We start from the raw sequence: 11477 nt of genomic DNA, 5'->3' as shown, positions 1-11477 counted from the left end.
ACAGGCAAGCTAGTAAAGATTAAAGTTGGCGTACCTCAAGACAACAGTAGAGAGTCAGCTGATCTCTGTAATAACCCAGGAAAAAAAGACCAAAGTATTCCTTAGACTCTGAGAAACAACAACTACTCTTTTATTTCACTACGGGCACCAAGGCTTTGAAAGGAAGACCACCACAAAGTACTACCACCTATCCCAAACAGGCATGAGGAGTAACTAGTGGTATCATCTGCTGAGGCACTTGTTATCCAGGACCTGCCTGCTTTCAGCAGTTGGGGAATGGGGTGAAGCGAGAAGGCTGTGGTTAATTGTGAAGCAAATGCTATTATGGTTCCATTAAGCAGTAACTTAAAACTTAGATGAAAGAGATTAAATAAAATTCTAGGACTAGTACGCAGTAAGTCACTGATTGAGTATGCTTGTGAATTAAAACTCAATACCCTTTATGGGTTTGCTCAGTATAGCAAATAGTATAATGATTTTTAAATCAAATTTTCTTCTGTCTCTGCTGTCAACAATAGCCCAGTGAAACTATTTTATAATTGGGCTTTTACAGCCAAATGAGTTTTATTGGAGTTAGACCCAAGAAAGGTGTTAGTTTATACAGTTATGTTTTGACTTCAGACTTCAGGCTTGCTAATAACAGAGAACTCAACACCATGTTTGTTGAGGCGATCAATCAGTTTTGTTTTAGAGAAGGCAGCTCCTGGAGAATATACACCACCCCTGTTAATGAAAATCAAAAGAGAAAAACATTAGTGGTACAGTGATTGAGTGACACCTTTTTTTTTGAAGTCAAAGATGTGTTTTCCCTGCCTAAGGAAGGAAGAAGCCACTTTGTCCCAAAGGAGAGCAAATGAGGAATTTGGCAAGCTGGTTGTATTCATAGGTTCATTTCTGCATCCAGCAAACTCGATAGAAACCATTCCATTAACTGAAAATATAGATACTGATGCAATAGATGCTGCAAAAGCATTACTAAAAACTGATGACTACATCCTTTCAAATTGAAAGGCAGGTAAAGAGTAAGTGGCTTTAAATCAGCTTGTGGTGAATTATCTCCCTTGCACAGCCATTTGGGTGAGGTAACACAGAAATCCACAGGGTTATCAGATCTGTATTTTCAAAGAGAAACGTACGCACACAGTAGCTTTAAGGCAGATCAAGCTGTTCTGCATGGGAAAGTACTTACTGTTTAGGCAGACAAGCTGCATCTTCCAGAAGAGATACAGCTGCTTGAACCATTACAATTGGTGTAGCAATATAGCCAGGCTCTGGCAAAAAAAACAAACAACGTACAGTGTCTTGACATGTAGAATGTAATCTTGCTCTTACCTACAGCATGCTGAAGAATAACTTCTTCGGCAATGAAACAGCCGTCCCCATTTAAGAACAGCTTTTCTACCTAATAGTCATCCCAAGTAGCTGGTGAAGTCCTTAAGATCTAATCTGGACAAATACTGCTTCAGATACAGGCCTATGATCACACAATGACGATAAGCGATCACCTCACTGTGATAGAGGGCTCTCCATTACAGCAAGAGCTTTCCCCATCCTGTGCTTAAATTCAGACTTTTGCTGTGAGACTGGTGCATTCAGCTACATCTCTAATTATTTAAAGAAGCTATGCTTCATTAACTCCTTTCTGAATATACATTCTTGCTGTCTCCAAACTTTACTTCAGGTGTCATCTCCCCTTAAAGGAATGATCTGAACTCAAGTATGTAATAGCTAGAAATGATACTGTGCCAGATCTATTTACGTTCACTCACAGGGGACTGGAAATAAACAAGTAGTAAGTCCAGGCTATAACAACTGAAAACTATCCTTTGCTCTACTCTGCAAAAATGAAAATTGGAATGGGGAAAGTCTAAGGAAAGAGAATGACAAGAACGCACATGAAATGGCTATTTCAAAAAACAGGTCACAACAAATGCTAGTATCCAAAGTAATACTCTGTAAAGGCTGTTGACGTTGTCCATGTTGCAAGCGCTCCTCGAGGGCAAAAAGAACAGCAGCGGAATCATAAACCTATTTTAGCGTAGGGAATGTGAGGCAAAAGCAGTTAGGTGCTACTAACATAGGTACCTGGTCCTTTCACTTCAGTGCAGATCTTTACATTTGGTTTGCCATTCTGGGGATCTTGTCCCTCACTGTAACCCTCTCCAAAAAAAGTCATTGTGAAAGAGGTTCCATCCATCTGTAGTGGACAAGACGAGTGCGGTTGCCAAAACAAGAACTCACATCAGGCAAGCACAAGTAGTAAATATAATTATCTATTATGCCAAATACTATGATCCATCTAAACATGACAGTAGTTATTTTGAGTTGTTGCTTAAAAGGTACAATCTAATCTAAATTTTTAATCACTTCCACTTTGTTGGATCTGCTACTGTTCTAAAGTCCATTTCTTCTCTCAGTGCTTTCAGACCTGGGTTTTTGCTACTCAGCCTCCCTCTGTCATCACCTTTGACAGATCGAGTGCTGTGAGCCATCCATGTAAATACATCAGACCCAGCAACATGATCCATTTTTTCTCATATGAGTTCCACATACTTTGATGTCTAATAGCAGAAGGCATGATTATTTAAATATTCAAAGCTATCTGAACAGGCACCCACAATGTGCATTTAGAAATTATTTCTTTAAGACTAAGATTGACTCTAGATTACTATTCCACCATTACCATAACAAATTTATTCAATAATTGTGATGGAAAACAGTCAATTACCTGTTTCTGGGTTGGTCCTTTCTTTGTGAAGCGTCCAGCAGAGAAAAATTCCGGGTACTATATAATAAGGCGGGGTGGGGAAAGGACACACAAAAAAAAAAAAAGACTAACAGTAAACTAGAGGGAAAAAAAACATCTCCAAACACTTAAATCTTTTGTGTTTTGAACACTTACTTTTGTCAGAAGTTTTCTTCCAAAGCTAAACTTCACAAGAAGAAGAAATAAAATGCCAGCAAACATCAGCTTGATAACAGAGCCAAGACCACCTATGTTCACATAAGCGCCATACTGCACCTGAGGCAGATACATATTTTCAGTAATAGAATTTACATTAAAATTTTTTGCATCAATTCATCGGTAAAAATAAGTCTACCTCCAAATTAGGATGCAATTGTTTTCTATAATAGACAGCTGTTTAAATAGCGCCTTAAACAATTGTCTTTGTTCTAAACAACTCTTTGAATAATGCTTCACTTCATAATTCATTCTGAGAAGACAACAGAACTACAGAATGGCGAGGGAGCGAGCATGGTAAACAAGAGTGGAAAACTTTAAAGAAAGATGTGTTTTGGTATCTGATAAACTTTTATCTGTAGTAGAGAGTACATTGTATGTTTCTAACTTTACATTCAGTGGTGATCTGAAAGGAAAAGCAGCATTTCAATGTCCTCAGGTTCATCTAGCTCAGTTTGAAGTTTGTCTATTTGGTAATTAATAACGCATTAACAGACATTTTTTAACTTTAGGTTATTGAAGATGGTGCAGTTAAGGCACAAACCTCAGAAGCACCTGAAACATCACCGTACAGTAGTGAACTACATCCATCAGGCCATCTTCAATACAGCTATGATGCAATAGAGCAACAGTTTGCATGTGATTTGCCTGATAATAAAGATGGTGAATGTGATGCAGCCGAGGGAGATGGAGAGCTTTTTCTCTCTCTGAGTAATTTTCAGAGCTTTTGTAAGCTCTACTGATACAACAAAAAAAGCCTCTGCACAGGAACAAAATTTAACGTAGCTATCATTCCCGAAAATCATGAAGCCTACCTTTCAAATATTTCTGTGACTCAAGGCTTCCATTCCCTACAAATACATACCCAGAAATCAGACAGCATGAGAACCCTACAAGAGACTCTCATAACTATTATGCTAGCAGCAATAAGCAAGCTCATCAGGCAGAGTATCAAGCAGTATGAAACAGGCCAGTGTACCCAGAAGAACCTGGGCCACATCAGGTCAAGCAGCTTCCAAAGGTGATCAACAGAACAAGCCGCCTTCTTTACAGGAGCAAAAGCACATCACAGTTCATTACTATTTACCTAACAACAGAAACCCTGCTACACAGATCTGCACTAAGGACAATTATTCCATAAAGGAAAGGTTTGTTGAAAATAGTAATAAAGACATAGTATACTAATAACAGTAACTTACAGGTGTTTCCTGCAGCTCTGTGTACAAATAACGCTGAGACCGTTTCACAACAGAACCATCAGATCCCATGAATGGAATGGAGTACTCTTTGAATTCCTGGTTGTAAAACACAAGTCCTCTGCAAAAGGAAAAAAAAAAGTCAGAAAAAATGTTCACATGTTCACACAAACTGAAAAACTGATCATAACGGCCCTACCAATACTGGCTTTTTCTCAAGCATTTTTATGACATTATCTCTTTTCACTGAAAGCAAACCACTCCAAATTTATCCCTGGCTCAACTCAAAATGCCATGTGCTACAGCAAGGATGAATTTGATAATCAAAATAATATTCTCCTCACATTTCTTTTTTCCATTCTACTGATCACTTCTGAAATCAAACTCAAGAGATTGCCATGTCACTAAAAGTCTTTTAGAACAAGTTAACTTGGAGACCCAGTAAATGCTGAGACATGTTCTTTTTTCAGTAAAATATGAACAAATCAGTAAACTGAACTTATCTTCAATTCAATATCAGACTTGCATCTACGTGTTCATAGAATCAGAAAGGTTGGAAAAGACCTCTAAGATCATCAAGTCCAACCTTCAACCCAACACCACCTGCCCCTCAAACCATGTACCCTAAATGCCACATCTACACGTCTTTTAAATACCTCCAAGGATGGTGACTCAACCACTTCCCCGGGCAGCCTGTTCCAAGGCCTGACCACTCTTTCAGTAAAGAAATTTTTCCTTATGTCAAATCTAAACCTCCCTTGGCGCAACCTGAGGCCATTTCCTCTCATCCTAACTAGCGACAGGACGAAGAGATAGCCATTGGGAGAAGAGACCAACACCCGCCTATTATACCAAAGCCCTAAATGCATCTTTTTAGTATTCAATAATATGTTAACCATCTCTATAATAAATACTGGAACTGTTAGAAGACAGCATGTTGCACATCTTACGCCTCTTATACCTTCTTTTAAGTTTTGCACCAACTACTGGAACAGGGGCATAGCCTATCTTTTTTCGAAGTTTCCTCAGGTTGTCTTGATCCGCAAGGCCATAAACAGCTGACTTCCAGGTCCCATCATGTGCACAAGAACCCTGGTGACATACCATGAAACAGTAATTAATTCAGTATCTAAAGGTTTCATGTATTATTTTAGTAATGACCTTAGAATTATTACATATATTACACATTATTGCAATTATTACATATATGTATTATGATTACATACATTAAAGTATAGTGAAATGTGGTGGGTTGACCTTGGCTGAATGTCAGGCGCCCACCAAGCCGCTCTATCATTCCCCTCCTCAGTAGGACAGGGAGAAGAGAAAATAAGATGGAAAAAAACCAACCTCGTGGGTAAAGATAAAGGCAGTTTAATAAAGCAAAAGCAAAGGCCGCACGTGGAAGCAAAGGAAAACAAAAGATTTATTCTCTACTTCCCATCAGCAGGCAATGTCCAGGCACTTCCTGGGAAGCAGGGCTTCAGGACGCATAGCGGTTGCTCTGGACGACAAACGTCACAATAACGAATGCCCCCCACCCCTCCTCCTTTCTGTTAGCTTTTATTGCTGAGCAGACATCATGGAATAACCAGTCAGTTTGGGTCAGCTGTCCTGGCTCTGTCCCCTCCCAGGATCTTGCCCACCCCAGCCCAGTGGGTGGCGGGGGGGAATGTTGGAGAGACAGCCTGGATGCTGTGCGAGCACCGCACAGCAGTAGCCAAAACACTGGTGTGTTACCAACGCCTTTCTAGCTATCAATACAAAGCACAGCACTATGAGGGCTCCTATGGGGAAAATTAACTCCATCTCAGCCAGACCCAATACAATCTCCACCCCTTATTCCATACAATGTGCGTCATGCTCAGGTCCCACATAATTTAAGACATACATATCTTCTAACCATGCCATTGTATTTAATTCTCATTACTGCAATCCCTTCTTACCAACACTTACACCTTATGCTACATACTTAGACCATCTCTATACCCACCATGCAGATTTATACATTCTCATTAAGTATTATCCCCTGCCCTTTAACAGATAGATACGACTCCCCCATTCCATGGGCTTCCTCCACGCCTCCAGATGTTCATAGGAACAGGCTATGACTTGGGCCCCATCTGTCAAGATGGGCACTCAGGACAGGAGAAGCAGTATGTTCGAGTGTTGGGCACCAACGCCGGCTTGGTTTGGGTCATCGCTGCATTATTTTAGTAATGACCTTAGAATTATTACATCTATTACACACTATTACAATTATTACAAACACGTATTACGATTATATGCATTACAGTGTATTGAAACCCCGCCCCAAACAAGAAAAGCAAACAGCCAAACACTAGGATTACTGGCAACACGCTATGTATCTGCTACAGTTTGTTTGTGTATGAATCCTTCCCACACCTCTGCAAAAACTAAGCACTTCTTGAAACAGCTTAACACAACAAACTTTAGGTAGAAAGCCTATGCAAAGGAACCTTACAAAAGGGTGTTTGCTTGGGATACTTTTATCAGCTCCTAAAGATCTTAAAACTCATCACGAAAGACCTGCCAGCTTGCTCCGTGGTCTGAATCAATGTAATGACAGTTATTCTAATGGCCTACGGCGATGTTACCACAAATACCTCTGCGTTTCCAAGGTATAAACCAACTAACCTCAGGCCCAAATTTCACGGTCAGGAAACTTTCGACAGCAGTTAAGGTACCTTTAAGGAAGGAGAAAACATTACTTGGCATATACAGTCACTAGTCCATAAAGCCAGAGTACACTCTGGTAGACTCAAGTAGCAGGCCACTGACATTATTAGTTGCAAAGGCAGAGTCACATCTGTATCTCAAAGTAAAATGAACTGAGATTAAGCTATTTTAGTTAGCAAGCATCAAATTTCTTAAGTACTTCAGAAAGGGTCACTAATACTACCTTTACTCAAGACATTTTTCATTTATCTAAGTAATGAGATAACGTAAATAATGAATGGGAAAAAAAAAGGAAAAGAATCGTAAAAGCCATATTTAGTTCTCCTCCAAGTTTCAAAATAAAGGAGGACGTAGGCTGTGAAAACCAAGATGGACTTACGGACTTTGGCAGACCTTAACTGCCACAAACCCGCAACCCCCCGAAACACCTAAGATATCCTCAAACATTTAGTTTTAGCATAGCTTGTGTTTTGCAAAGAATGCTTAGTTGTGATGAACAGCAAAACAAAACAACTCCTCCAAATTCTGCTTTGTTTGGCTTTGCTGGTTCCTTCTGAGACTGTAGAACGGTACTTGTATGGGCAAGTTCAATGGAGCAAGCAACTGGATAGACAGGTGATAATACCACGAAGTCAAAATGGGAAGAGATAAAAGCAAAACATTTGGATACTCTTATCGGCCCCTCCAACTGAAAGTCAGACCTGACGAACAAAGTAGCCTCATTTGAGATTAGCATCAAGTACTATTTGCATAGAATTAAATCATCTCACATCTTTTCTCAAATACATTCATCCTCTTTCAGTTACTGTCTAGCTGCTCTTAAGGAAAAAGGCATTGGATGGCACTGTCTATCTACTTACACTAGTGCAACAGCTTCTCTGTTTTCTTCTTCTTTTGCGGTAGAAAAAGAAAACTTACGAAACCTGATTACCCACTGCTTTGCGATCCCCTTCCACAGCCCTCCTGACCCCCCGTCTCTTCCCTACAAGATTCTCCCTGCACGAGAGGCCGTGCGCTGAGGCTTGCCTAGGGATGTCCACGCGCTGGCTCAACAGCCCGCTGCTGACAACTGACGGTTCTGTTCTCTTCGTGAGCAACGTGACCTTGACTCCCTCCTCTACCTAATGACCAATTTTCGCCAATCTAACGGGAATATGATTTACTTTTAAATTTTTATCTACAGATTTGGCTGAAACTGGTCAGCTGCTAAAGGCAGGCAAAAAGAGAGACACAAAGAGTTTCCACATAAGCATTGCCGCTCTAGGAAACCAGATGAAAGCATCACCTGGTTCTCCTTCAGCATAAGGTCACACTTAGTTTAACTAAGTCACCTTTCAACTTGTCTCTGGTGTACAGTACTCCCATGTCGGCTGGTATAGAGTCAAAGCCACAGCTTCCAACGACATATACTCCCTTTTCCGCAGCTTTTTCGTTGTATTTCAGGAACATTCCTTCCAGAAACTAAAACACAGTCAGAAAAAGTATTTTAAGCCGAACTCCACGGTTGCCCACACCCAACATTAGCCATCAGCGCTTTACTGTCATATCGTAGCACCCTACACACTTCAAACCCCTTACAAGCGTCTTCAAGATGATAGAAACATATTACTCCTGCTTTACAGTATGAAAGTGTCACAGCAGTGCAAAGAATCGTGATCTACACAAAATTCCTACGTAGACTCAGAACCGACACTTAAAGCAGAATTCAAAAATTTTGGATTTCCAGAGAGAACCCGAGAGGCTCGTGTCTAAAAGCAGGAAAACTATACAACTAATATACACCGTTGTTCTTTAAAATAATAAATGCATCTTCAAATTGTAGATCGGGAGGCAGAATTTGTCCTCGTGTTCAAAAACATGAGCAGAAACATGAAACATACTAAACAAATACTCCTTCAGTAGATCCTTGATACAAGGTAGCATTTTTCTACTGTCACATACCTGGGGTTCGCCACTGATGTCAATGCAGTTTGCACCATTTTCAACGCACGCCTCTACCACAGGCTCGCCAAAGAATCTATACTATAGAAGGAAAGAACACCACACATAACAAAATAAACCCCACAGGCCACAACTCGCCCAACGTGCTTTATCTAACACATGTATCTACAATCAAAGGAAACGCTTGATGGCTATGGATTTTGCCAAGTGGGGCAAATATGTCATAGTGCCTGTATTGTTTTGGGGGGCAGGGAGAAGGAACAGCGTAACAAACTTCATCACTGATAACGGAGTTTGCTGCACAGACTGCTCCACCGTATTTCTCTCACAAGAGAGGATCACCACGGCCAACTCAATATATCTAATCTCAATTTACCCTTATTGCACTCGTATGATCAGCGTATTCTCTACTTCAATACTCTTAATTTCAAAGACGTTGTCATGACCCAACCTCCAGCTCTCGTACTTTGATCCCCTCTGAATGTGCTGGAAATGCTGCCGCTGAAAGTTTTAAAACAGCGAGTCTAAGGGCTGCTTTTCCAGCTCTACTTTCAACCCTAGCACCACTTAAAACGTTGTGGCCCAACCCAAAACTCCTCCCCACTTCACAACCAGCTTCTTACGCTGCCTGTGAAAGACTCGAGGAAAAAAAAACAAAACCCTGCTGTATTTCAGCGAGGATTGTCCGGGAATTACACCACCAGAAACGGTGGTGGGAAATCTTTAGGCGACTGCAGCACACGGTTGTACTTTTGGTTCAATTTCAGAAAGCGACATTTCATCCGGAGGGCTCCCGAAATGCCGGAGCCCAGCGGCAGGTTTCCCGGTAGCCGCCGCAGCTCTCCCTACCCCGAGGAGCAGGGAGCCCGGCAGCACGCAGCCGAGGAGCGGCGGCGGAGGGGCTGACGCCGCCCCGGGCTCTGCCGGGAGCCGCGCTCTGCCGGGAGCCGCGCCCGGCGGACGCCGTGGGAGCACCGCCCGGAGGACCGCACTCACCGGGCCCACGCAGTTGAGCACCAGCCGGGTCTGCCTCGCCATGGCGGCCAGCGAGGCCGCGTCGCCCACATCGCACAGCAGCACGCCGACCTCCGCCCCGAGCGCCGCCTTCCCTGCGCACCGGAGACCGCCGTCACCGACACCGCCCGCCGCGCCGACGGGCGCGTCTCTTCCCTCCCCGGGCCGAGCCGCCACCTCCCCGGCGCAGCCCCCACGCCGAGGGGCTTGCCCCGCTTCGCCCCTCAGCCCTTCCCCTCACACACGCCCGGGGGTGTGGGCTCCCAACGGACGGGGCTGGGACGGCGGGGCCGCGCGGGCCTCGCCGCCCCCGCGCTGCGCCACACGACCCGCAGCCGCGGCCCGTACCCAGCCTCTCGGCCGCCCGCTCCAGCACCGCCCGCAGCTTCTCCCGGCTCCGCCCGGCCACGGCCCAGCGCAGGCCGCCGCGCAGCTCCCCGCCGGCCGCCGCCCGCGCCACCTCCTCCACCACGAACTGGCCGGTGAAGCCCGAGGCCCCGAACACCACCAGCTCGTAGGGCCGCTCGGGCGCACCGGCCCCGCCGCCGCCGGCCGCCATGGCGAGAGGAACCGCTCCAGCCACCGCAGTCCCGTCAGCGCCAAGCAGCGGCCGGTACTACGCGACCCCGCCCAGGCCCCGCCCCTCGCCGGCGGGGGCGGTGCGCGAGGCCGGCTCGCGGGGCGGTCTTTACGGGCGTTGGGGGCTCGCGGTGCCGAGCAACGCTCGGGGCTCTGGGCTTGCCGGGCCCCGGCGGTGGCACAGCTCTGCCTCGCTCCCAACGCAGGCCCTCAGCCGCTCCGCGTACCGCCAGGGACAGCGGCGGCTCAGCCCTCGGCCCTGCCGGGGAAGAAATAACCTTTGCTCTCATTCCAGCAGCTAGGAAGGAGGGAGAGGTTCTATCTCTCAGGGGATTTTTACCATACCGTGAATAAATAAAAGTATACCAAGCTATGGCCAAGCGGTTTTGGAGCCCAGCAGTTTAAGCAACAACGTTTGTGGAGAGAGGCCATCATATTGGTCCCGCAGCAGACATGATCTCTCCCAATGAGCATGGCTCGTTACTATGAGTTATTGCCATGAGCATTTCAGCACAGGTAATACAGATGAACTGAGGACTGCCACTAATCAAAAAGAAAACCTTAATTACCTGGAAGTAAAACGAAATACTCTTGTTTCCCCCCCAACTACAGCAAATGTTTATGTTTCGCTCAAGAACAAAAGCAGAACAACGCAAAATTTGAAGTTCCCGTTGCGATGGGGAGAAGCAGTGACCCAGCAAAGGCACGATGGTAAGGAGCATTCGCGACTGCACGGCGCAGTTTGGTATGGTCATGTTTTCTGTGCTTTTTGTGGCCAGGCTGCTCACCTGGATTCCAGAGGCTCGCAGCAAGTCACGCAGGAAGCAACCTCGTGAATCTTGCTCGCTGGCCCTTTCTCCCAGGGAGCATCTGCCATATCTAAACCCTTCCTGACAGATGCCTGTCTAACCTGTTCTAAAACCTCTAGTGATAGATGCTTTCACACTCTTCCCCAGGCAATCTCCTCCTCCACTTTGTAATACATATGGCTGGAGACAAGAAGCTAGATCTCCACTTTCTGTAGTTTCAGCCCCATACTATTTCTCCTCTTTCTAGAGGACTTTGGTAAAAGATTTAATCCCATG

The 11477-nt window shown here is 44.6% G+C and overlaps 1 protein-coding gene across 1 annotated transcript; it reads right to left on the bottom strand.

Moving 5' to 3' along the window:
* Positions 1-107: 107 nt before the first annotated feature.
* On the bottom strand, positions 108-10423 carry SCCPDH (saccharopine dehydrogenase (putative)). The gene is made up of 12 exons (XM_075146597.1): positions 10162-10423; positions 9796-9908; positions 8800-8880; positions 8190-8319; positions 6817-6866; positions 5120-5250; positions 4162-4279; positions 2903-3022; positions 2729-2785; positions 2086-2197; positions 1190-1271; positions 108-723 (listed from the first exon to the last, which is right to left on the bottom strand). Exons 1-12 carry the CDS (start codon positions 10370-10372, stop codon positions 618-620), a joined length of 1311 nt encoding a protein of 436 aa, XP_075002698.1. The 5' UTR covers positions 10373-10423; the 3' UTR covers positions 108-617.
* Positions 10424-11477: the final 1054 nt, after the last annotated feature.

This window comes from Calonectris borealis, chromosome 3 (genome assembly GCF_964195595.1).
Source record: "Calonectris borealis chromosome 3, bCalBor7.hap1.2, whole genome shotgun sequence".
Lineage (NCBI taxonomy): Eukaryota > Metazoa > Chordata > Aves > Procellariiformes > Procellariidae > Calonectris > Calonectris borealis.
Note: the sequence above shows the minus strand (reverse complement) of the source record. Positions and strands in the feature narration are given on the sequence as shown.

What these genes read in the sequence shown, in the direction of transcription:
- SCCPDH (XM_075146597.1), bottom strand. Translation starts at nt 10,372, where the DNA reads ATGGCGGCCGGCGGCGGCGGGGCCGGTGCGCCCGAGCGGCCCTACGAG. An exon ending in CACCAGAGACAAGTTGAAAG is followed by an intron (nt 6,867 to 8,189) that starts GTGACTTAGTTA and finishes CCTTCCTTAAAG; the next exon opens with GTACCTTAACTGCTGTCGAA. An exon ending in AAGGACCAACCCAGAAACAG is followed by an intron (nt 2,198 to 2,728) that starts GTAATTGACTGT and finishes TGTCCACTACAG; the next exon opens with ATGGATGGAACCTCTTTCAC.